We start from the raw sequence: 25,404 nt of genomic DNA, 5'->3' as shown, positions 1-25,404 counted from the left end.
AAATGCCGCCAGCAGAGACAAACTGACAAGGGAGAGTAGGCTTCGTGAATCATGAAGGTTCCAGACGATGAATAGCCCGCACCGCTACACCGACACAAGATTATTGCAAATGACGCTCATAGGACATCCTGCTCCGTGGAGACGACTCGAAGAAATTGAAATAATTATGACACTGGCAATACCGTGCAATGCTATACCGCGATTCATAAGCTTCCGCAAGCTAAGGTGGACATGAACATGATGGATCACGTCACGGGTCAATGACTTCTACCTCGTTGACGCCCAGACATGCAATGCTGGTGTAGTGGCCCGCAGCTTCTCAATCGCGAGCCATTTTGATGAGGAAAACGGGTCCAATGACCGGCCGTCAAGCTAGACTCTGAGTCTCTAGTCGCAAACACTGAGCAGGCCAGGACGATCCTTTGCTAATATTCTTGCTGTCACGCATCAACTACGCAGAGACACGACGCACTTGGAAGAGCTTGCACATCGACATGTATATCGTGACGAAACAGCATCTGGTTGAGGAATCATGGGGCCATAGTCCCCAGGAGTAGACGACAAGCAATATTCCAGCTACTACCTCACGGATCCTTGCACTTCGGATCACTTGACAGCTGATCAGACTCAGATCTTTGGCTTCAACAATTCAGTCTCCCTTGCGTCGCACGGAAGTCAGAGTTTCTGACAACGATTTCTATGCTCGCACTTCAACCTAGAGGATGACCGGAGAGAGGCCGTGGATCATTGCGAGCCCAGGCTCCGAAGAGTGCGTCAGCCAGAAATCCTTACATTTGAGCCGCGAAGCTTGATCAAGACCATCTACAATCAGCGCAAATATTGGCCCAAGGTCATGGAAATCGGTCTACTGTCATCTTGCCCGGATACTTGAATAAGCCATCCTCGCAATCTCCCCAAGCTCCTTAGGCAGTATTGCTCACTTGTCGAGAATCCCGCTTCGAACCCGTGTCCTGTATGATTGGGCGGTCCAGGTTCCAAACACACTTGCATGATTCCTGATGGCATGCAGGAATCCCGCCTCTATAAATTGCTGTTTGTTTCTGAGACCAGGTCAGTGCAAGATCAGACCGGATTGGAATATCAACAGGCAGCAGTCAATTTATCATGTGGCAAGTATTTCTTTTATGCGTCAACCCTTCGTTTGCTCGTGCAGCTATCCGTGAAACCTATCTGGTCATCAACATGTTTTTGATAAAGAGGATGGTTAATAACCTCTCGATAGCAGTAATCGGGACCGCTCCCTTCTCAGCAACTGCGCCATAGACATTTCAAAGACGTAGACTGTATCCAAGCAAGTCAGGCTGCACTCGGCCGTACAAGCAGCGGCTTGCTGCAGGAACTTTGGCATGAAATCGTATCATGTTGCGGATTGACAAGAGGTAGTTCCGCTCCTACGTTTGTGATGATCAAAGACATGCAGACTCGTCCGGAATTGGGTGCTTCTGTTTGCGTAAGGAGAACATAAAAGCTGGAAAATATTTTGAGCGTCATTCATCTCTCCTAGACTTCACAATCTTTTACAATCATCACAGAGACACATGCACACCAAGCACGATCAACAAAGACTCCGTCGCCAGCAGCGATGACCTCTTCTACATCTGCCGGACTGACGGCCAAGCCTTCCAGCGACAAGCCTTCCTCCAACAACACGAAAGATCAATCTGAGAGCTCGAGCGCTGGTGACAACACCGAGAACAAGTTGACCATGATTGATGGCCCGAACGTCGACCTCACGGACTCCAGCGCTGTGTTTAATACCGCCGCTCGCGGGCCAGCCAACAACCTTCAAATTGCTGACGCTCCCATCGCTGCTCCTACCACTGGGGTCATCGTCTTTTCATCCGGAGCAACCAAGTACATCATCAAGTTTCCCGACCATGTTAAGACAGCCCCGGTGGTTACGCCGGCGGTAAGCCCAGCAGAGTCCGTTAACGACACCCCTCTCGTCAATGATGTAGGAGGGAAGACTGGTGACAAGCATGCAGACAGATTGGCCGTGACATTGGCAAGTTTCGGAAAGTGCAGAGAGCAAGCGATGGCACTGGCCGACAGAAAGCGCCAGGCCAAGAAGGAGGCATTCAAGTCCGGGTACAAGAGGAATTGCTAGAACGGCTATCAAGGTAGGCACTCCGTCGCTCTCTCATTGTTTTCACCTCTCCTCGCCTACTCACTTTCAGTCCAGGTCAAGGAGACTCAAGCGATCAAGGCAGAAGTCTTCACTGCGGCATGCGGCCTGGTTGCACTTGTTCTCAGCAACTTCGCGCTCGAGTCTTGTGAACCGCGATCCCAAGACTATGGCACCGAGTCGACCATCCTCATCCTCTTCCGCCGCCTGTTGTCAATCTGCGGTGTCACTGGCCTGCTGGTGTTGTGCATGTCCTTGGCGAGGATGGAGATGATGTTCATCGATGCCATCGTGGCTAGTGCGTTCGGCAAGGCTGCATAAAGCATTGAGTGGCTCGCATGCATTGATGTGCAGGAATCAGCGTTCGCAAGGTACCTTCAAAAGGATTTACCGGGAAGATTGAGGCAGCTAATGCAGCTGTGCAGCTCTCGAGCTTTACACTGTGGTCCCTGAAGTGGTGTAGCTAGAGCCAGTCGAATCATGTGCGCACATCCAGCATACTCCTCACTTGAGCCACATGTCATCGTGTTCACGATCACCAGAGAATTTGATGCCTATTTACCGTCTCTTCGCCCGTACCTTCGCTGCCGATCTCTTTTCCACGGCTCCTAGCCTAAGGTTTCTCTCAAAGCCTTGCAGCCCTAGAATTCTTTCCAGATACCTTTACAGTCCAGAGCATCTTGACCGAAACTCGCCCAAGGTCAGTAATTTCTCTTTTGCATTAGTACTGGGTTGTTATCTCGATGCCTCTCTGGATCCTTCGCCCGTATGAGTGGCAATGGACCGGCACATGCGCATGGCACCACGAAGAGAAAGCAACGAGATGATCAGTAGCGCATATTCACTGACAGTGCACTTGCCTGATGATCGAACGAAGTGGTGCCAAGCCTATGGGCAGCAAGATGGGTACTGTCAGCTGGTGTAGCTAGGAGCATACGGTAGGCTCCGAAGCGGCAGTCATAGCGAGCTAGTCGAAGTCGAAGCCGTAGCAAGCGGCTAACGGCGTGTCCATCTGTGTTCGCGGAGGCTCGTCTATACACGACTTACGAGGAAGGCTCGAGGCTGGAAACCGGTGGCAATAACCGTATTCTGGAGAAACTCCGATGCCAAGATGTGCTAACGGCCCACTCGGCAGCGACCTATACATGGAAGCCAGTGCGGTCGCCAGCACGCAAGTAGTGCCATATTGCCATTGACTTGTGCATGGCCCTCAGGGCTAGAACATCTGGCCAGGAATGCCAGGACTCGATGAATCGTCGAGCCTCGTAAACACGGTACGGTATTTCATCAGGGGCGGCATAAGCACGCGTTGTAAGCTCCATTTCAACCATGACGAAACAGCGGACTTCCATACACCGCCGCCACGCTGCTTGTGGGTAAGTCCCGCTTTCCTTCACCGCCCCGAACGGCTGGGAGGCGGACGGAGTATAGCAAGAAGAAGGACTCGAGTTCGAGCACTCTAGCAGGGTTAAGGAACGGTCGGCAGAAGAAGCCGATGAGCTGGCAAGCCTGGCATCTTGACCAGGCGAAGTCGGGAAGGAGACGAGATTCATGCACCTTGTAATAATACAACGGATGTGCCGTCACATGTTTACATGATCTCAAGCGTGGTGGGGCAGAGTGCGGGACGCTGGTTCGAGCCGGCAGTCGCGAGCACAAAGATCGCTAGATGAAGTATTGGCGATCATTCGAGTTTGTCCTGAAACTTGTGTCCCAGCTGGGAGCGGAGGTGCCGGGTTGGCATCTCACCTGATCGAAGTCCCGATCTCTCCTTGTCAACAGCGTATTATTACCAGTCTTTTCAGAGCCTTGCATCTTCATCACGACCCGAGGAGGCTTATCGTGCGATCAGTGCTTGCATTCCGGGACGAAGGTTCGATCAAATTCATTCAGGGCAACGGCTCCCATTCGTTTCGCCAAGGTAGTGGGACGCGGGCCGCAGCTACGACTCACGTGGTCACTGCCGACGAAGTGCCGTTACGATGCCCAAAGGGCGCCACTTCTCGCTTGTGAGGGGGATCGTGAAGGCCGGCCGCCAATGGTAACAAAAGCGAGATCGCGGGACTGAGGCTCATTAGAAACGACCATAAAACCTCTCGAAGACATCCTGCTCACACGTCGGCTCCGTTGCCTTGGTATTCCTTCTAGAAAACCTTGTTTGCGATCAAATTGACTAGGAAGGCTCCCCGACTACTAGCGCCAACGTCTGTGCAAGGAACGAGGAAGTGGCTTATTAAGGCCGCGGCTGTCCGTGTGACGATGAAACGCTCCAAATCGTGAGATGTTGGAAGGGAGGGGCAGATTGGATGACGACAAGGAGATTTGTTCCATATTGTATATGCGTGTGGTGACAAATGCAGTTGAAGAACACTCAAAATGGCCTTGTCATCGTCCAGAAGGGCATTCGTCAAGACCTGATGAAATTTCAGAGGCTGGGAGTAGTGGGTCGGGAGGTTGGCTTTCCTGGGGAGTGCCCACATGACAGAGGGCCAGCTAGGCTGAATGACAAGGAGCTTGACTTCCTACGAGTAGAGTACCAGCGGTCAGAGTCGTTGTGTTGTATACCCTCATGACCGCTTGAATTGCTAGAGGCGCAAATAATCAATCTCATTGTCGTATTTGTGATCGAGTCAGGCCAGAAACAGCCCCACGCGCACATCCGCGCCCTTCTCCTCCTCATATGGCAAATATCGACGCCATTAAGCAGATCCGTATGGCAAGTGGCCAGTCGAAAGCCTCGGCGCGACTGACCCATCTACTTGGCGTATGCTTTGCTCATATGTACCGCTGCCGTTCAAATCTCCATTCACGAGTTGTGGTTTGTGACGAATCTATTCTTGCACTAGTAGCTCCGGCCCGTCGCGGCAAGCGTGGCTCCAAGAACCATCATGTATCACCTTGCTCCTTTCTAATCACTACCCCTCTGTCCCCTCCATTGCGCGCCCACTGCCATCTTCTATCTATTTTATCTATCCTCGTAGGTGTCAGCCCGCTCGTAGCAGGACTGGACCTGGACTCACAGCGCCCTCTATGCGACCCTTCAAAACTCACATGCGATCCATCACACCGACCCAGATCTAACAACTCGGCTTCGCTGACTCGGGATATCAAGACATCACATCCCGTCAGCGCATAACACGATGTCTGCCGCTATTGCAGGCTCAGATGGTACCGCCGGTCTCACATCGCTATCACCCACGACTGGGCGCAAACAGCCGAGCAACACCGAGACGGTAGGAGGCAAAGAAAAGAGATATCGCTGTCAATTCTGCGAGAGGGCATTTAGTCGCTCGGAGCATCGCAGCAGACATGAGCGGTCACGTAAGTTCATGTCACACGATGTCATTACCATGACGAGCGCGTTCGGCTAACAAGCGAGTAGACACAAAGGAAAGACCGTTCCGCTGCACCAAGTGCAAAAGCACTTTCGTCCGAAGAGATCTACTTTTGCGCCACGATCGAACAGTTCACGCCAAGGATGATCATCCGCTACAGTCTGATACCAAGAGGAGAAACACAGGCGCCAAATCCTCCAAGATACCTGAGCTAGACGAGGCAGCCTTGGAGCAGTTCGGCGATAGTAGCGACCCGTTCAGTGTGGAGCAAGCTGCTATGTTGATGACTAATTTCCAGCAAAGAGCTGCCATGTCTGGACCCGATGTCGGCAGCATACAGACAGAACCGCTGATCTCGCCTCATGGCCCGCAAATGATGGAGCCGAGCATGCCCTACCCAGGCTCCATGACTTTGCCACAGATGAACGGCTGGGATCAGATGCTACCTCACAATGTCAGTCAGCCCAAGGCATCATCAGTAGCGTCTAGCATAGATGCTGGCCACGACATGCTTCCATTCTCAAGTGCCAATACCATGGCTGGTGCGACGAATACATTGCCACCTCTGATGGAACGTCAAGAAAGTCAGAATGATGGTCTGCCATCTTTCAGCTTATCTTCAATCAATGGTCTAGGTGGCGGAGGGCTCGCCACGCCAGGTGCACTTTCGCCATTTCCTTCTATGCTCGGTCCTGTCTCGCCAGTAGACTATCGACGATCGCCCGGCCCGCCACAGCAGTGTACTATGGCCAGAGCACCGCAGGTTGACAACGAGGAGCAGATCAATGCAATCATGGACAATATTCGCCGCTGGGACAGCGAAGGCGCATTGGTCGACGCTTTCTGCCTACCACAGCTGAACGTGCTCAACCGTTACCTTTCGACATACTTCAACTTCTTCCACCATCACCTACCATTCCTGCATCCCGCCTCGTTCAACCCATCGACTGTGTCTGCACCTTTGTTGCTATCCGTGCTATCGATTGGCGCTCTGTACACGTTCGAGCAGGATCAGGCATACATGCTACATATAGGTTCGAAGGTTTTAGTCACGCAATTCTTGCAGAAGAAGGACAACTTCAGCTCACGGAAATGCCCGCTCTGGATGATGCAGAGCTCGCTTCTTAATATGAGCTTCGCCAGCTGGAGTGGCGATCCCAAAGGTCTGGAATGGGCTTGCTCGATCAAAAGTCTGCTCGCCAATATGGTCGCCGGCAACAGGTACGAGCTTAAGCTGCGCAGCGAGGGTAGAGAGGCTAGACAACCCACACACGAGGAGTGGATCGAGGATGAAGGCTGCAGACGTACTTACTTTGCAGTGTACATCTTCTTTGGACTTCTCACACTTACCTACAACCACACGCCCGCGATCAGCTTTAACGAGTTCGATACTCTGGAATTGCCATCTTCAGAAACTCTCTGGAACCTGGAGGCTACAGATAGCGAGAGCTGGATCGAGAGCTTGACTGCATCGACTATTATTACATTCCGAGAAGCGCATGATGCACTCTTCCAGGGCGGAAACGCGCGATACAGTGCATTTGCGACACGTGTGATGATCAACGCACTATTTCTGGAAGTGTGGTACCACAAGCGCAGTCCCGAAGCCCTGCAAGATGTTGTGACCGAGTACAAGCTGAGGCTGGCACTCGACACTTGGGAGAAGTCTTTGGAGCTGTGTGAACCAGAGACCGTGGTAGTGCAGCTCAGCGCGCCACACAAGGGCCATCCTCTCATCTTCAACGCTATGGCGATGTACCGCAATACACGTGCAAGGCTGTTGGTGGATCTAAAGACTGTTCAAGAAGCTTTGCGATACCACGACTCCTATGAGGTGGCGGCGGCTATGACACATGCTCGGGACCAGGTTAAGCGAAGTTCAGAGATGCTGAATGTGATCCAGGCCTGCTTTGACTGCATCGAAGTGGCAGCATTGCAAGGCATCAGATGGGTGGCAAGGACTTCGGCGACGAACTGGAGCATCGAGCACCCATTGTGTGGACTGGACTTGATTGTGATCCTCAGTTTGTGGCTATGGCGGGTAGAGCACGATGATGAGCCTGCAAATGATGAGGAAAAGGCCATGTATCAGAAGCTCCGGAATCTCTTCGATGACGACTCGGTTGAAGGCTTGAACAACAAGCTGAGTGCGACTGTCGCTAAGCTATGGGGTAGCATGATCGACGAGGTTGTCGTTTGGGGGCAAGTTTCATCCAGCCTACACCTGATGAGCCGCAGCTAACAGTGTCGTAGGATCACCAAGCTCATGGGCGAGTCTTTCAAGCTCCATTCGCAAGCACTTACCGGCTACGAGGACGCTTTGGTCGCTGAAGCTGAAGAACAGAACAACATGTCCCCGACCTCTCAACAACTGGCGCCACATGCACCCGAAGTGACCGCCTTCTAAACCATGTCCGCAATACACAACACCAAAGATGTATCATCTCTCCTCTACTCGGCGTCCACAGAATCGCGAACTGGAACTTGTACCAACAGCAATAACGGCAACAGCGTGCTTTTTACCGTCTTATTATTTCCTTGACTCAGACTATCTGCGGGATCGACTACAGATCGAATGGGGGTATATCTGACGGCCGAAATATACCCACAGTACTAATATATGGACCTCTTCGGGGCGGACGGGGTGCCAGGTCACTCTGTCTATCTGTCACAAGGTTGGGCTGGTTCCGCCTGCTGAGTTCCGGGAAACCTGTTTACGGTTGTTTTGCTTTGATCTTTGTGCTGCTTTTATTGTTTTGATACCATGTGCGTCTATTATAGCAAATGGGCTGGGTGATATTCCTTGAGGTTGGAGCGTGTACAGGCTCTTGGAGTTCTCACCTATGGTGATGGTTTGGGAATGCATAGCGTGGTCATTTTTGTCCCGGGCAATGAGGAGGGCATGTGTATTATATTGGTATCGTGACAGTGTATTCGGACAACATCGACTGCATCTTCCTAGCAGCGTGAACTACACGAGGACGAGTACGGGGCGGTCTAGGCCTAGCTCGACTTTACTACGTGTTTCTGTCAGCTTCTGCTTTAGGTTTCCATTGTTACTCATGGTGAGTTTCAGCCCCAACAACTTCAATTGGTAGGTGGGTCGGCTGGGCTGATGCCCATGATCAACCAGATGTACTCCTACCCCGAAGTCATCTCAGCCTTGATGTAACGTACCACACATCACGGTCTATAGTTCGCATCCTCCTTGATGTGATACGAGTGCGAGGATGTATCTTGTAGTAAGTCCTAAAGCTGCCATATAACTTAGTCGATGACATCTCCTCGAGCTCGCCACCTCACGCCCTCGTTTTGCGTCCCCGTCAACTTGAATATGGCAGGTACAGTATCCTTCAAACCTATCAATGGCCGATCAGAAGTATACGGAGGGCCTTATGAGACTCATCTCTCCCTGTATGCAAGCATCGAACAAGGTCTGAAGACGAATCCGGATGGTATAGCTGTCGTCGTCAAGTTTCAACCTGCGAACCACCTCGCCTCCCTTGCAGGCATCAACGAAAAGCAGGATGAGGTCAAAGACGAGGGCCTGGTCTGGACTCGCTCGCAATTTCATAGAGCCGGCCTGACACTGGCTGGAGCATTACTGGCCAATGGAACGAAGCCAGGAACTACGATCATCACCCTCGTGACCAATGGTGTCGAGAGTCTGCTGCTGCTCTATGTCTCAATCATGTTAGATTGACATTCGTACCCTTGGACCCGCGCGCACTCACACAACCACGTCAAGCCGAGCTGGAGAACTTTCTTGTGGCAATGAAGGCCGACACTGTGGTGGTCGGGGATGAGAAAGGTGCCGCTGCTGTCGATACGGCACTGCAAAGCTCTAGCGCCCCTGTTCCGTCGGTGCGTATCACGCTCACGGATACCACAGTCCTTCCCTCACCCTGGAAACCACTATCAAATATCCTGCAAGCAGTTCCACTATCCGAACCAGACAAAGTCAAACTCCTCCAAGCCGCCCGAACCTACGACCCCGACCGCATCGCCCTCATAGTCTTCACCTCGGGAACCTCCTCCGGCAAACCTAAAGGATGCCTCCGACACGAAGGCAGCATGGCAGGCTGGGCCGCCAACTTCCGATGGCGAGAGGACTGGGGCTCTAAAGACAGTATCATCCTCACCACGTCCAACTTCCGCATCATTGCTACTTTCATGTCACTCACACTGTGGATCAAGGGCTCGACATTAGTAATGCCTAGTCCTGTGTTTGAACCCGGGAAATTGTTGGAGGCGGTGGAGAAGCATAGGGTCAATACTTTGCTTTTGCTACCTGCGCAATTCTATGCCGTAACTTCACATCCTACGTTCAAGCAGAGGGACCTCAGCTCCTTACAGGCCGTCAGTACAGGCGCAGATATGATCACCCGCACCTTGCTATCCGACATATCTGCCGCCTTCCCATCAGCCGACATCACAGTCTCCCACGGCATGTCAGAAGGCGGCGGCTACTTCGCGTGGAAATACTGGGGCACTTCCTTCAGCGAGCTGCCATACTACAACGACATCGCTCCTCTAGGTCGAGTAGCAGAAGGGGCTCGACTCCGGCTGTGGGATGCAGAGAAGGGGGTTGTGCCGAATGTCGGTGGGATGGGCGAAATTCATACTTGTAACGAGGCTACGCTGAAGCATTATCTGGGCGGGCTACATGAGGACTCGTTCTATGAGGATGAATATGGACGATGGTTCAAGACGGGTGATCTGGGACTGATCAGCGAGGACGGCACGATATATATTCTCGGTCGAAACAAGGACATTATCAAACGAGCTGGGGTGAATCGAACCCTTTCCTTCCGCATCTGACGGAAACTCGCTAACAAGTCAAAGGTCCCCATCACAGCCGCACCACTAGAAAGCAGTCTAAGTTCCTTCGTAGAATCGCCCGTACGTTCCCCATTACTCACCCTACTCAGACCAAACACCATACCAATACAGCCGACTGATTGTGATATGACATTCAGACAGCAATAATCCCAATCACCTCCCCAACCCCCGGCGTCGGCCAAGAACCCTTCGCCATAGTCCAAGATCTCAAAGCCAAAACAGAGCAGCAACTCAAACAGCACGTCCTCGATCTCTTCGGCAAGGACTACGCATTAGCCGGAGCTGCGAGCCTGGCCCAGCTGGGTCTCAAGGCTTTCCCTCTCAATGCTACCGGTAAGGTGCAGAAGCTTGATCTGCTTGCTGCGCTCGAGCGGAGTGGTCGGGCGAATTGATAAGTTAAAATCCGCATCTGCTATTTTGTGAAAAGATTGGGGAGATATTGTTGGTGGGCTGAGGCTAACTAGCAGACGTCCTATCCTTTGAAAAGCATCGTACATCTACAAGACTATCACTGCTGCGCCTGTCTGGAAGCAACAAGACATGCCTTGGTCTATCCCTTGGAACGCCTCGCTAGATTCAACATCAAGCCTCACATTCATACAGCATCACTGACAACTCCCGTCTCGCTCAGACCACATCTACATCCATCCCCCTCAACCAAGCACATCCCTCCAATCCGGCACAACAACAAACTTCCCCTTCACCTGTCCCATTCCGACCGCCCAACCTCTCTCCTTCTCACTTTCGCCCTCCCTGTCTACACTCACCCCCTCATCTCCTCCACCACCCAAATCAACCTTTCGATCTGGCAGACTACAAACCATAACATCCTGCAAAAACCCCGCCGTCGTCCCCATCCCCAACGTCAACTTCGTGCCGCCCCAATCCAGCGTCGTCTTGCCCGAACGATGGATCCGGAGTTTGCCTACGGCGCCTGTTGGGAGGAGAGGGGGGCGGGTACCTGGTCCGTCTGGTTTCTTAGGAGCTGCTTCTGCTGCGCCTGATCTGGTGGAGGAGGTTGCTTCTGCATCTGTGTTTGTATATGTGTTTGTGGTTGTGGCGGGTGGAGCGGTGTCGATATCCATCGCCTCGCCACCATTTTCTTCTGCTACGCGATCTTCCGAGGCATTGGCAGGCGGTGCATCCGGATCCGGCTTGACACTGATAGCCGTCAAATCCGGCAACACAGGCGGGAATTGGAAAAGATAGACTTTATCTGCCTTCTTATCCTGCGTCTCGGTTTGAACATCAGCCGTACCATCTAGCGCCATACCATCACCATCACCATCCGCAGCTGAAGCAGGAGGAGCACGAGTAGCTTGGATCCCCAACTCTTCATACAAGACTCTCAATTCCTCCTGCCCTCTCTCCCACTCCTCCAACTCGTCTTTAGTCTGATATACAGGCCGTTCCGGCGCATGACTACCCGAAAGTGCTCGGACCTTATGTCTCTCCTTTCCTTTCCGTCTGCTTTCGGGCGACGGGAGAGCGTCTTGTGTAGGAGGAGCAATAACGTGCTGGGGCCCATCGTCCGTCGTTTCGATCTTGATAGGAGGGTCCTGCTCGTCACTACTCGAGTATGTGCCGTGGAAGGGGTCGCTGGCACCTGTGATCTCTACGTCTTTGCCCTTGAGCTTAGCAGTCTTGGCTGTTGATGACGTTGCTGTGATAGAGGCTGTGGTAGGTGCATCGTTACTAACGATTGCTTCGGCCGTTGCCCCGTCTGCATTCAGACCAAGCGTGCGGATTTTGTGCTCCTCGCGTTTGATTCGCACAGGTTGGAAGCCATTATTATCGTCTTCGCCCAGAGTGAGGTCGACAACACCTAGCTGATCTACGTTCATTTTCGGATCCTCATCTTCGTCGCTGGAGACATATCCACCATCTTCAGTCTTGACGGGGCCGCCTCGACTCATCATTGTGAAGTCGCCGCCGCCATGTGTGCCAGGCTCTTGTTTGACTTGACTCCTGTCTCCTGATCCCCCACCTCCGCTGCCGCCTCCACCTCCAGAATTATTAGTTACTCCTCGACTGCCGCTTCCACCTCCAGAAATACTGGAGTTTGAAGCTGCCCCACCACCACCAGTACTACTCGACGAAATCCCAGTAGCCCGCCTAACATCCTGCACAACCCTTCCACCCCCAAAAGGCCCGCTCATCACATCCCCTCCACCACCTATAACACTCCCCTTCCCTCCCGTCCCTCCACCAACCCCAAATGCTTCTCCTCCACCGCCTCCTTCCCTTCCACCGCCACCCCCTCCCCTCCCACCATATCCACCCTCCCTATCACCCATATACCCTCCCCTCCCCCGTCCCCGATACCTCTCCCCACCCGCACCCCCAGCACCGCCCACAAATCCACCCCTCCCCCTTCCATCCCTCCTCGCCCTCGCAGCCTCAGCTTTCACCCTCCCCTCATTCTCCACCCTCTTCCTCTCCACCTCCACCTTCTCCGCTTCAGCACGCGCAGCCGCACTTCTTCTCCCGGCGAACTTGGGCGCGGCGACTCGACGGCGGGAAGTAGTGCCTCGGCCTCTTGTCGTTGAAGATGTTGAGGGGCGGGTGGTTGGTGTTGGACGTGGGGCTGGGGTGTCAGCTGGAGTGTTGGGGGTTGTGGAGGTGGGTGTCGCTGTTCCGCTTGGAACGGTAATGGGCGAGGGTGCTGCTGCCGGAGGAGATTGTGCTGTGTTGTTCGTGCCACTGCCATTGCCATTGCTCATCTCCTGGTCCTCGGACTCGACCTTAGCAACTTGTTTGGGAGGCATGATGGCCTAAGTAACTTTTGTGTGAGTCAATGTTATCGGGATAATGTCCAGCATCTCTGAGCAATTTCACCCGGTCGTTCTAATGGAAAAGAGGGTGCGCCAATAGGTGTTAGGGTAGTCGATAGATTGCCAGAAGCTTGAGAGAGTCGTTCGTTGGTAGCAGGCAGTCAGTCTTGGTGTTGGTTTGTCATGTTCTACTGTAAACAAGAATCACATGTCAAAAACAGCTCCCAGCCCAAAAAGTTTCCCAGTGGGCGGCGTTTCTTTTGCCCCACCACGCAGAGGCGTTACGAACGAGTCATGTATATATAAATACACATAGAGATATACGAGCAGAGGCGAGTCAATGTCAACGACAATGTCATGACATTCTATAGACAGGAAGAGTCAAGACTTGGTAAAGAAGAGCATACAAAACACAACACGTAATATATATACAAACCCTCTAAACCCACCGTTACCACCAATCCACCTCATCTCGTGATCCCAGTACTACTACCTCTTCCAACTCATCACCCCCTCCCCCCCCTCACCTCCCTCCCCCTCCCTCCCCATCTCCGTCTTCCTCTCCAAAATCTCCCCCACCTTCTCCCTAACCCCCTGCTTCCCCCCCCTCGCCTTAACAAAAGCCTCCACGACCTCCTCCCTCGTCGTCTCCGCCTTCGCACTGCGGACAAACTCCCCCACCTCCCCTTCCCTCGGCAACCCGATGAAGGCGTGCGGGTAATCCGTATAGCGAGAAGATTCAGACGTATTGAGGAGTTCGAGTCTGGGTTCCGGGTCGAAGAATTCCGCGACGGCCTTATCGGAGACTTGGTCGAGAGTGGCGGGCGACCAGTTCGGTTTCGTCTTGGGTTTATTGATCAACAACGCGCTCACCCCTTCCACGAAATCAGGATGTTCCATGAACCGATCCGCAATAATCCCCTCCCTTGCAAAAGTCTCCGCGATATTCCACCCCCTGCCCTTACGTAATTGCCTCATCGTAACCCTCACGCTCGTCGGACTCCTTGACAAAATCGTCGCCTTAGTCCGCTTCGCCCAATCCTGGACCTCCTGCGGCGCGGTCCCGGAGGCGTTTTCCTCGAGCCCGGTCAGTGCGTCTAGGACTTCGGAGATGGTGTTGACGGGTTGGAAGACGTAGTCGATTGCTGCTCTCGTATTCCCACCGACGACCGAGGAACCGGGCGGTTTATCGTGCGGGAGCCCCGTGCAGAATTCTTCGATCGTGGAGTCGATAATCTGCAGGCGATGTTGCAGGGAATCGTAGTCCTTGAATTGGAGTTCCGCCAGCCGCGCCTCTAGATCTGGGAGGGAGGAGGAGTGAAGGTAGTGTGTTGCTATCCCCGCCCAGAAAACGTCGACGCCTTTTAATTGTTCGGAGGTCAAGGCGCAGAACATGCCTACTTCACCGTCCATGCGTGGGAGGAAGAAGGATGCTCCTACGTCCGGGAAGAATCCGATCGTGGTTTCCGGCATGGCGAAGACGGTGTTTTCTGTTGCGATTCGGAAGGGGGCGTGCAGGGACAATCCTACGCCTCCGCCCATTGTGATGCCGTCGATGAAGGCTACGTATGGTTTCGGGTATGTCGCAATGAGATGATCGAGTTTATATTCCAGGGCGAAGTAATCTTTACTCTCCTGCTGGCCCTCCTTGCCTTTCTTGTTCTGTAGTGCTAAGGCCGCGACATCGCCTCCAGCGCAAAAGGCTCGTCCTTCGCCTTTAATGACTACGACGTTGGCGAGTTGGGACTTCTGCCATTCTTGGAGACGGGGGACGATTTTGCGGGCCATGCTTCCGTTTAAGCTGTTCAACTTCTTGGGTCGGTTAAGCGTAATGGTGCGAAGGCCGAGGTGGGAGTTGAAGAGGACATCGCGTGGTTCATCAGTTGGGAGGGAATCTATCCTGGGGGACGAGCTTGCCATCTGGAGGGCTGAAGTGGTTAGTTAGTGGACGGTAGTGGCAGTTAGTGGTGATGTTGGACGTACGGTTCGTTGCACAGCGAACGCTGGGTTGGTGATTTTGGCGCGGAGAGGCATGGTGGATATGCGTGAGATGGTGGATGAGGAGGCGAGGGTGAGGCGTCTGGTGCAGGTTTGGAGGAGCATTGGGGTGGTGGTGGGGAAAAGAAGAGTCCAGGTAACGGTTTATGACGAGCTTGCTGGCATTGGAGAGGGCTTCTGGGTTGCTTGCAGACCTCGGCAATGGTTTAGATATTGCTGTGTAAATAGTGGTCCAGATATCGTGGGTTTCGAACCAGGCTCTCGTCGATATACGGTCTGTTGAGCAAGGAAATATGGTAGATGATAAACACAGAGAGCTATCTCGATCTTCTGCCGAGTGATTGTGTATTTAGTACTGCCTCATGGAGAAGAGTATCCGGACGAGTTGATGGTCAGAAGGGACATATAGCACGCCGTCGGACAGCATCCCTGCACTATCGAATAATTATTCGCGGCGAAGACCCCCGAGAAGTGCATATCCCATACGATCATCATAGTCGTCGACCATTCCACCTCCTCTCCCTCTCCCCTTCTCCATCTCCGCCACCGCCATCATGTCGTTCGCTAGGACTCTCCTTCAGACCACCCGTGCTCTACGGAGTAATGCCAGTCCAGTGCAACAAGCATTGAACAACAAACTATTCTACAATGCGACACGAAACTACGCCGTGGCATTTACACGAGACAAGCCTCATGTGAACATTGGTACCATTGGCCATGTTGATCATGGAAAGGTATGGAATATACTCTATCCACCTCTATTAAATCTCACACCCTGGGAAAGTGTCGATGGCGCAAAGACTGACCCATGATGTGATTGATATGTAGACCACCCTCACAGCAGCCATAACAAAACGCCAAGCCGAAAAAGGCTTCGCCAACTACCTCGCCTACGACGCCATCGATAAAGCGCCAGAAGAACGGAAACGCGGCATCACAATCAGCACAGCACACATCGAATACCAAACCGACAACCGCCACTACGCCCACGTCGACTGCCCAGGCCACGCCGATTACATCAAGAACATGATCACCGGCGCCGCATCCATGGATGGCGCCATCATCGTCGTAGCAGCTAGTGATGGCCAGATGCCACAGACGAGGGAGCATCTACTATTAGCGAGACAGGTGGGCGTGAAGCGGATCGTGGTATTCGTGAACAAAGTCGATGCGGTGGAGGATAAGGAGATGTTGGAGCTAGTGGAGATGGAGATGCGTGAGCTGCTTTCTTCGTACGGGTTCGAGGGGGATGAGACACCGATTATTCTTGGTTCCGCGCTGTGTAGTCTTGAGGGAAGGGAGCCGGAGATCGGGGAGAAGAAAGTGGATGAGTTGCTCGAGGCGGTGGATACCTGGATCCCGACTCCGGAACGGCAGTTGGAGAAACCGTTCCTCATGTCCGTCGAGGACGTGTTCTCTATCCCTGGTCGCGGGACCGTGGCTTCCGGACGTGTAGAACGGGGCGTGTTGAAGAAGGACTCCGAGGTTGAGCTCGTGGGCAAGAACAACGCACCCATCCGGACAAAGGTGACGGACATTGAGACCTTCAAGAAATCCTGCGACGAGAGCCGCGCAGGCGACAATTCCGGCCTCCTACTCCGTGGAGTAAAGAGAGAGGACGTCCTCCGCGGCATGATCATCGCCAAACCCGGCACCAGCAAAGCCCACCGCAGATTCCTCACCTCCATGTACGTCCTAACCAAAGAAGAAGGCGGGCGGCACACCGGCTTTCACACGAACTATAAACCCCAACTCTTCATTAGAACAGCTGATGAGGCGGCGCATTTGACGTGGGCAGAGGGCAGTGCGGAGGAGAAGGAGGATAAGATGGTGATGCCGGGGGATAATGTGGAGATGGTGTGTGAGATTCATAAGCCGTTGGCTATTGAGCAGGGGCAGAGGTTTAATGTTAGGGAGGGGGGGCGGACGGTGGCTACGGGGTTGATTACTCGGATCTTGGAGTGAAGGGGAGAGTTTGTTTGAGGGGAGGAATGTGTGATGTGGCTAGTGGAGGAGTACTGGGAGGTGTATTGTACGATGGACTCGACTCGACTTGACTTGACAGTGTGGGCAGCGCTGATGTACAGGGGTTCCGCACACCATGTCATGAATACCCGGGACGGTTTCAGCTTCGAGGACGATATGTATTTGATGCTGTACTTTACTAGGTCCGCTGAGGAAGGGAAAGGAGGGAATGTGCATAGCTTCGGCGTCCTGCTCTGCTCTGCTCTGCTTCGATCGTGTATAGATACGGTTTGATGATGTCTGTAGATATTGAAAAGGACTCTTCTCTCGCCAATCTTTCTGTTCTATCTGTTATGGGTCTGCTCCACATTCGACGTTCTGTTGTGTCAAGGATAATTTATTCTGATCCACCAAATCCACCAGCGAAGACCTTAGACACGTGACATGCCAGAGCTCCCCCCCCATTTCCTGCCTACATATGTACTTCCTTCTCACGCCACCCGCCTTTCCGGTGAGGTGTGTCTTCTGATAAGTCGCGCAGCCTTACTCTGCACCGCCTCGAACAGATGGAGGAGCCCCATCCGTTCGCACTGCAGGCGACTGCGATCGAGTATCTGCGGCCTCACAGCTCAGCCTCGCCACCCTGGCAGCCTGGCTCCTTATCTCTACCGCCATGCTGATAGATTTCTGAATTGCTTCCTCTGTGGATCATCTAGTCAAGCGATTCTGGACTGGAACAATGGAGCGATGTACCTAGTCCGCTTTGGATAACGCACAGCAGGAGGTCACGGTGCTTTACGTCCTCCTTGGATCTGACAAGCAAGCCTGGACCGAAATGATGGAGCGGTACACCTACCGCCCTCTGGACAAGACACATAAGGAGATTAGAGTACTTGACGTCCTCCCTGGATCTGGCAAGCAGACCGTGAGATGTCAAATGAGGCACGTCTTTCTCACGTCCGACCCTGTACCCAAGTACGAGACGATCTCTTACTGCTGGGGAGACGCTCGGCTTCGGTGGTACATTATCGTGGATGGGTCACCTTTGAACGTACCATCAAGCGCTGCGAAGGCACTAACCAGGATGCGTCGAAAGCGTTCGAGACGGACTCTCTGGATTGATGCGGTCTGCATCAAACAGAGCGATCTTCTTGAACGCGAATGGCAGGTTGGGCTCATGAAGGAAATCTATTCTGCGACCGTGTGTTGCCTCGTCTACCTAGGCGACGGCAAGAGTCTGGCGAGACCTGCGGCCAAGTCGTTGAAGATTGTGCAAAGCTTGGTGGAAACAAGCACGTCTATCGATAGTGCGATTAGGCAGGAGAGAATCAAACTACCAGAAGGCTTCAATTCTGACGCCGTTCAGACACTTTACTTCGAGCCGTGGTTCACCAGATTATGGATCCTCCAAGAAGTCGCACTACCGTGCCAGACCATCTGTCATTGGGGAAGCTTGGTCTACGACTTCAGACAACTTGTCATTATTGGGGATTTTTGGCTGAACAGGGTGAAGCTTACTCAACTTAGGAATCACTCTGAGTTCCTCGATCGATTACTGGCGATAAACAGGATATCAAAAATGCTCCAGGCAGACGAAAGCGAGCCGATGCGCTTCGCGGGTGTACCTCTTTCCACCCTACACTTGGCTACAGATCTTTTTCGAGCTTCCGACAGCCATGATTACGTGTACAGTGTGCTTGGATTATGCTACGCCGACACTCTCAGTCGGTGGTCTTCACTGCTTGAGCCTCGCTACACAATATCGCCACGAGACGTGTTCCGTGACGCTACCAGGGCCGCTATCGAAGAGGCACAATCACTCCAGATTCTAGTTCGGGGGGCTGATTCTTTATGCTGCAGCCCGGACACAATCCTACGAGCAAGTCCCTCGTGGGTAGTATCTTGGGATCACTCCTATAATTATGATGAGGATGCGGTACCACTGCACTTCAACTTTGCTGCTGCTGACGACAACCATCCGATCATGTATGGAAGACATTCTCATGATCAGGACTTGTTGCTCCTTGGAGGCGTCGATGCCTGCCAGGTAGTCGCTGTAAGCCGGCCTGTTTCGAGAAACAGCGCACAAGTGTGGAGCAATATACTCGAGATCATAGACTTCTGCTTGATTTCTGCCCGACCGATGGATGGCAACCACATTAACATCCGCGAGGAGATGGACATAGGCCCAGCATTGGTGGGAGGTCGAAACGTCGGCCGGAAGCGCACGAGCCGGGATGCATTCGAAGAGATGCTTGCCGTCAGACAAACAATACAACATAGGGCGACACCACTCACAAGCACCTTACAACAGAGCCCCATTGACAGTGACGAGATCATAGGCGGGGCTGAAGCGTACTTGAAAGATCTCATAGCTATGCTGCACCGCCGTAAAGTCTTCGTGACCACCTCTGGTCAAGTAGGTATTGGCCCAGAAGATATGGAAGTGAATGATAAGGTGGTGGTGCTCTATGGAAGCCGAATACCTTTCATCCTGCGGCCTGTTGGCGACGAGTATCGGCTTGTAGGTCCTTGCTATCTGCAAGGCATAATGGATGGCGAGGCCGTCCGCCAGCACGTGGCAGAAGAGAAGGAGGATACTATGTTCGTTATTCGATAGGCTTGGATTGGCCTCCCGCGAATGGCGTCTTCGCCATTCGAGCTTATTGATACCTAACAGACTGGCGGCTACGCTTGAACCGTCGACGGTATACTCGGCCGGCGTGTAAAGCTATACCGATTAGAACTCCCGTCTTTCCTGCTTGGACTGAGCCGTCCAACAGCTTGATAAATCGGCATAACAGATGCAATCATACCGTAAGAAAATCGTAGCTTCGTCGGGCTCGTCGAAGTATTTTCGACACGTCTCGGAACCATATCAGACAATTGTCAACACGCACACCGCCCACAAAGTATTTGGATCTCTTTCCTTTCAAGACAGCAGCGTATCGGGCAGGGTTCTAGAACAACCGTCAGAGTCAACCGTCATACCAGATCTTGATATCTTAGGCGGCAGTTCAAAATCGCACACGAGATGGGAGGCTAGCCGTCAGTCACCGTTGCCATATCTCTTTATCACTACTGCGTAGCTGTCTTGTGTGCATGCGCGAGATGAAGAGACATTCAGTCCATAGATGACATGATATCATTCCGTTCATACCTCGCCATAACAATCGTATACTATGCATCGAAGCATCGCTCGAACGCCGACAAGATCATCAACAACCCAAGATGCAGAACGTCCCACTCCACTCCACACCACTCCACTCCACTGCACTCCACCTCACTCACTCACTCACCCAACCACCACAGTCATCGATGCCCCAACCGATCCAACCGATCCAAACCATCCTCATCCTCATCATCACCCTCACCACGCCGTCGCCACGCCTCCCGATCCCCAAGCTGATCCATCACCTCCCCCATCGTCCCCACTCTGCCCCGACCCCCACTTCCACTCCCATCCAGCACAAAAGGACCCACATCATTCCTCGGCGTCATCGGCCCCTCCGGCACCACCACCCCGGCCGCAAGAGCGAATTGCAATGCAGTTGTAGGAGTCGTACTGCGTGCACCTAGTAGATCCTGGGAAGAGGGGCTGGAACTGGGACTACGACTTTGATTCCGGCTTTGGTTTCGATTTTCGTTCTGGTTTTGATTTTGGTTTTGGCGTCGCTGTTGGATGGGTAGGGGTTGTGTAGTCGAGGTTGAACTAGGAGGCGGCGAGAGTGAGGTCGAGGGATTAGCTGATATTGGGGCGGATGATTCTGTATCGTGGTTGAGACTCGTCCGGTCCATCATACCAGCCAGCTCATCTCCACGCTGATCACCATCCGCCCTCCGCTCCTCAGCAGCCGTATCATCCATCTCCCTCGCCGCATCCCCTTCTCCCTCTCCCTCCCCACCTCCCACCCCACCTCCATTGACCCTCCCCTCCACCCCCTCATCGTCCTCTTCATCAAAAGCTTCGAATTCCTCCTCCTCCTCCTCCGGCAGTTCCACATCCGCCTCCAAATCCGCCACAAACCGACAATTCGGACACAAGAAATTCGGCCACCCCGGCCCATGAATCAAATTCCGCACACACTTATAATGCCACACATGACTACAAGGCGCCACAAAAAGCGCCTGGCACGGCGCCACGGGGTTAAGACAGATCGAACACTCGCTCGAATTCACCGAGGCGGCGTCCGAGTCCCTACTCTTTTTCGCCACGGCGTTTCGTAGAAGCTTTTTGTGTGCGGTCGTGTTGTAAGTATTCAGTGATTTCTGCCAACCCCTATTGCATTCCACCCTAATCTTCACACACCGAAAAATCACCTCCTCGCCCCCCTTGAAGTCAATCCCCAACTGAACCGTATCCCCATCCCTCACCTCAAACGGCCTACTCTCCTGCCCCGGCGGGGACAATCGGACATGATTCAGAAACGTCCCACTACTACTCTTCACATCCTTTATATACCATTGGCCGCCCGAACACCAGAACTCGCAATGCCGACGGGATACGACCTTGGATTTGAAGCCTATGGGTACGGTGTTTGGGTCCGGGGAGGAAAGGGCGTCGCGTTCGCTGTAGCGGCCTACTCGCACTAAGGTGAGCGGGGGTTTGAGGGTGCGGGTTGTGGCGGGGAAGTGCAGGCTAGGGCGGGTGGAGCGGGTTTCGATGTGGGGGATGAAGCGGATTGTGGGGAGGCCTGCATTCGAAATGGTCGGTTCGAGGGGGGTGGGGGTGTCTTGGGGCATCTCGAGGGTATTGCTGGACTGGTGGCGTCTGTTTGTTGTTGGTGGTGAGAGGGTGGGAGTGGGCCCGCTGGCGATGGTGGTCGAGGCTCGGGTGCGGGTCATGTTTGGGAGGTTGGTGTTGCTTGGTGGTTCTGGGGCGGCGGACTCGGTTGAGGTGGAGGTTAGATCGTTCCTGCCTTGGACGGTGGGTAGCCAGCCGTTCTCACCGTTCTGTATGCCCGAAGAAGGGTTGTTGTGATTCTCGTCGATCGTTCTTGCCGCCGTTGTAGCAATGATAGGAAAACTCGCTCCCACAGGCGAACTCGTGCTCCGTGTTAGAGGTGGCGCGTCAGATCGTGAGTAAGGCTGCGAGCTGGTATGGGAGTGTAGGTGCTCGCGTGTGACACTCCGCAAGTACGACAATCCTCGTAGTCGACTCGGTCGGGTAGGTGAACTGGGTATGGCGCTCGAGGTGGAGGTTTGGAGTGTGGCTGTCGCCGGTACAGCCGAGCCCAACATATCCAGTCGTCAGAGTGTCCGATATAATTGGGTCTTTGTTGCGGCAAGGCTGTGGTAGTGCTGTTGGTTGGGCGGCTGCACGTGGGGAATTTGATTAAGGCTCGGGTAGATTATGTCATAAGGCTACGTCCATTCGTGAGGGCGATATAGATTATATGGACTCGATAATGGATGGTCAGGACGGTTGAGATATAGTACAATATGCAGGTGGTGGGTCGATGTAGGCGCAGGAGCGATATCTAGGTGAATCAATATCGATTCCCAGTACGGCACTAAGCGACCATCTATATATATGTGACCACTACGCCACCAGCCTCCACCTACATTCGCCGGCCAATTCTCTCAACCAGTCATGAAATAGGTAGGATAGGGAAGACAGCTAGCCGACAGCAGTATCAATTGTGAATGCCATTCTTGATCTACTACCGACCTCCTCGACGGATTTCATGTATAGCGTATAGCTCAGACTGTCATACATCCTGAATCATGAGGCTTTGTTTGGCACGTGAGTGGAAGATTAGAGTTATCGGCCCGCGAGCTACCGACACCGCGGGCAAGGGTCCGAGCATCTCAAGGATTCATGAAAGTCAACTTCCGTCTGATCAACTTCCATTTGCAATCACACACCATCCAGAATGAAACCATCAATATCCCCCCTCCGCCACCTCTCCCGCAATGCCCGAATCTCCGCCATCCGCCGCGGCACCACCCACCCAAGAACCTACGCAACAGTATCACGCGAGCAACCCACATCATCAGCAGCCGCAGCAGCAGACGACACCTCCCTCTCCCAAATCACCACCCTGCCCAACGGCATCCGCGTAGCCACCGAGGCCAAACCGGGCTCCTTCAGCGGCATCGGCGTCTACATCGACGCCGGCTCGCGCTACGAAAGCGATGCCCTGCGCGGAGTCTCCCACATAATCGACCGTCTAGCCTTCAAATCCACCGAAGACCATTCTTCGGACCAGATATTCGAGAAGATGGAGATGCTGGGCGGGAATATTCAATGCGCTTCCTCCCGCGAAAGTCTAATGTATCAGTCCGCGACGTTCAATAGTGCTGTGCCGGATACTATTGCCCTGATTGCGGAGACGATACGGGATCCGGTGATTAGTGATGAGGAGGTGGGACGGCAGCTGGAGACGGCCGAGTACGAGATTGGGGAGATTTGGGGTAAGCCGGAGTTGATTTTGCCGGAGTTGGTGCATATGGCTGCTTATAAGGATAATACGCTCGGAAATCCATTACTCTGTCCGAAAGAGAGGTTGGATGTGATTGATCGGCGGACAGTGGAGGCGTATCGGAAGAACTTCTTTCGACCGGAGCGGATGGTTGTGGCATTTGCGGGGGTGGAACACAATGGGGCCGTGGAGCTGGCAAAACATTATTTTGGGGATATGAAGGATCCCATGGCCAGGACACCGACCACCCGATCTCAAAAACAGGGAGAGCAACATTTACAACCACCCTACCCGACGTCGCAAGTCCCACCACAAAAAGACAGCAAACTAATGTCCCGCCTCCCCTTCCTCAAGAACCTCTCCACCTCCGCCAACCAAAAAGCCACCGTCTCCCCTCTAGACCCAAATCAAATCATACCTCATCCTCTGGATCAAGCGATAGACTACACCATCCCCTCCCACTACACAGGCGGCTTCCTAACCCTCCCACCCCTCCCTATCCCCCCTCAACCCTCTCTTCCGAGAATCTCCCACATCCACCTCGCCTTCGAATCCCTCCCAATCAGCAGCCCAGACATCTACGCCCTCGCCACCCTTCAAACCCTCCTAGGCGGTGGCGGCAGCTTCAGCGCCGGCGGGCCCGGAAAGGGGATGTACTCCCGCCTCTACACCAACGTCCTAAACCAATACGGCTGGGTAGAGAACTGCCAGGCTTTCAACCACGCTTACACGGACTCGGGACTGTTCGGCATAAGTGCAGCGTGCGGGACACAATATGTAGGACGCATGATGGATACCATGGCGAGGGAACTCTCCCTCCTCTCCGCCGAAACGGGTCTAGGCCGCTTATCCGAAATCGAAGTCAAGCGCGCAAAGAACCAACTCCGTTCCTCCCTCCTCATGAACCTCGAGAGCCGAATGGTGGAGCTAGAAGATCTAGGCCGACAAGTCCAAGTCCATGGCCGCCGGATCCCGGTTTCGGAGATGGTGAGGTCGATTGAGGAGGTGAGTATGAAGGATTTGCGCCGGGTAGCTAAGGAGGTTTTTGGTGGGGGGGTGGGGAATCCGGGTCAGGGATCGGGGGCGCCGACGGTGGTGTTGCAGCAGGGGGAGGAGGAGGGGGTTAGGTTTCGGGAGGTTGGGTGGGGGGATTTGCAGGAGAGGATTGGGCGGTGGGGACTGGGGAGGCGGTAGGGAGGTGGGGTTGTGTAGAGTGTAGGACGGGGGTAAGATGCATGGGCAATCAGTTGACGGACTGGGGGAGGTTTTGTATAGTATAGTATAGCATTGCAGGTGGCGTACGGCGAGGTGGGTGTGTACAGTATAACAGGCCCAAGCACATGCGCACGTTGGGGAATATCCGACTTCGATCTCGACTTCAGGCTCGCGGTGCGTAGATAGAGTGTAGATATCCGAGACGAGCTCTTCAAATTTGACCAATTGTTTTCGTGCTCCGACTACAATCATATCCCATATCCCATATCCCATATCCCAATCCCGTTTCGTCAAACGAAGCGAGTCCGAAACCCGCTCCCCAAACCCGCTCTAGTAGTCAGGAATTTCGCCCCCGAAAATCCCCTTCGGCTTTCTCGGCTGCGAAAGCCGCTGCCTCGCGGGATGCGATGGGGTGATTGGTTGAGGCGATACTCAATCCCCGTCTCTTGGAGCCTCCACTTCATCTCGCCTGCGATCCTGCGCCGCGGCTGCATGACATTTCGGGCTCGAAATCATAGTCCATATTGCTACCTGCTATGGATTTCGACATTTGTTGGTGCCGTTGTACGAGGGGTGGCTTGCTTGCTTGCTTGCTTGCTGCTCGGGCTATGGGTGACGGTTTGAGGGTAGGTGTGTATATAACCCTCATGGCCACTGGGTCTGTGGATGATCTTTCCTTACTTTCTCATCAGCATATTTCTTCT

General features: G+C 53.5%; 9 protein-coding genes across 9 annotated transcripts; 6 read left to right on the top strand and 3 right to left on the bottom strand.

Moving 5' to 3' along the window:
* Positions 1 to 1,603: 1,603 nt before the first annotated feature.
* Positions 1,604 to 2,467, top strand: LTS14_000636 (uncharacterized protein; the record flags this gene model as incomplete). The annotated part of the gene is made up of 2 exons (XM_064833348.1): positions 1,604 to 1,930; positions 2,204 to 2,467. The coding sequence occupies 2 exons, from the start codon at positions 1,604 to 1,606 to the stop codon at positions 2,465 to 2,467; spliced, it is 591 nt and encodes a 196-aa protein (XP_064699617.1).
* A 2,819-nt stretch (positions 2,468 to 5,286) lies between these two features.
* Positions 5,287 to 7,888, top strand: LTS14_000635 (uncharacterized protein; the record flags this gene model as incomplete). The annotated part of the gene is made up of 3 exons (XM_064833347.1): positions 5,287 to 5,467; positions 5,529 to 7,683; positions 7,735 to 7,888. The coding sequence occupies 3 exons, from the start codon at positions 5,287 to 5,289 to the stop codon at positions 7,886 to 7,888; spliced, it is 2,490 nt and encodes an 829-aa protein (XP_064699616.1).
* A 927-nt stretch (positions 7,889 to 8,815) lies between these two features.
* On the top strand, positions 8,816 to 10,715 carry LTS14_000634 (uncharacterized protein; the record flags this gene model as incomplete). The annotated part of the gene is made up of 4 exons (XM_064833346.1): positions 8,816 to 9,146; positions 9,230 to 10,272; positions 10,327 to 10,383; positions 10,461 to 10,715. The coding sequence occupies 4 exons, from the start codon at positions 8,816 to 8,818 to the stop codon at positions 10,713 to 10,715; spliced, it is 1,686 nt and encodes a 561-aa protein (XP_064699615.1).
* A 261-nt stretch (positions 10,716 to 10,976) lies between these two features.
* LTS14_000633 (uncharacterized protein) lies at positions 10,977 to 13,091 on the bottom strand (the record flags this gene model as incomplete). The annotated part of the gene is made up of 1 exon (XM_064833345.1): positions 10,977 to 13,091. The coding sequence occupies one exon, from the start codon at positions 13,089 to 13,091 to the stop codon at positions 10,977 to 10,979; it is 2,115 nt and encodes a 704-aa protein (XP_064699614.1).
* A 495-nt stretch (positions 13,092 to 13,586) lies between these two features.
* EHD3 (3-hydroxyisobutyryl-CoA hydrolase) lies at positions 13,587 to 15,131 on the bottom strand (the record flags this gene model as incomplete). Its single annotated transcript, XM_064833344.1, has 2 exons — positions 13,587 to 15,017; positions 15,081 to 15,131. The coding sequence occupies 2 exons, from the start codon at positions 15,129 to 15,131 to the stop codon at positions 13,587 to 13,589; spliced, it is 1,482 nt and encodes a 493-aa protein (XP_064699613.1).
* A 518-nt stretch (positions 15,132 to 15,649) lies between these two features.
* TUF1 (translation elongation factor Tu) lies at positions 15,650 to 17,060 on the top strand (the record flags this gene model as incomplete). The annotated part of the gene is made up of 2 exons (XM_064833343.1): positions 15,650 to 15,829; positions 15,924 to 17,060. The coding sequence occupies 2 exons, from the start codon at positions 15,650 to 15,652 to the stop codon at positions 17,058 to 17,060; spliced, it is 1,317 nt and encodes a 438-aa protein (XP_064699612.1).
* An 838-nt stretch (positions 17,061 to 17,898) lies between these two features.
* LTS14_000630 (uncharacterized protein) lies at positions 17,899 to 19,680 on the top strand (the record flags this gene model as incomplete). The annotated part of the gene is made up of 1 exon (XM_064833342.1): positions 17,899 to 19,680. One exon carries the CDS (start codon positions 17,899 to 17,901, stop codon positions 19,678 to 19,680), a length of 1,782 nt encoding a protein of 593 aa, XP_064699611.1.
* Positions 19,681 to 20,635: 955 nt separating this feature from the next.
* LTS14_000629 (uncharacterized protein) lies at positions 20,636 to 21,905 on the bottom strand (the record flags this gene model as incomplete). The annotated part of the gene is made up of 2 exons (XM_064833341.1): positions 20,636 to 20,772; positions 20,864 to 21,905. 2 exons carry the CDS (start codon positions 21,903 to 21,905, stop codon positions 20,636 to 20,638), a joined length of 1,179 nt encoding a protein of 392 aa, XP_064699610.1.
* Positions 21,906 to 22,936: 1,031 nt separating this feature from the next.
* On the top strand, positions 22,937 to 24,679 carry MAS2 (Mitochondrial-processing peptidase subunit alpha; the record flags this gene model as incomplete). The annotated part of the gene is made up of 1 exon (XM_064833340.1): positions 22,937 to 24,679. The coding sequence occupies one exon, from the start codon at positions 22,937 to 22,939 to the stop codon at positions 24,677 to 24,679; it is 1,743 nt and encodes a 580-aa protein (XP_064699609.1).
* Positions 24,680 to 25,404: the final 725 nt, after the last annotated feature.

This window comes from Recurvomyces mirabilis (genome assembly GCF_035927965.1).
Source record: "Recurvomyces mirabilis strain CCFEE 5264 chromosome Unknown scaffold_1, whole genome shotgun sequence".
NCBI classification, from domain to species: Eukaryota; Fungi; Ascomycota; class Dothideomycetes; order Mycosphaerellales; family Teratosphaeriaceae; genus Recurvomyces; species Recurvomyces mirabilis.
The sequence above is the reverse complement of the archived record's forward strand: the minus strand, read 5'-3'. Positions and strand labels throughout refer to the sequence as shown.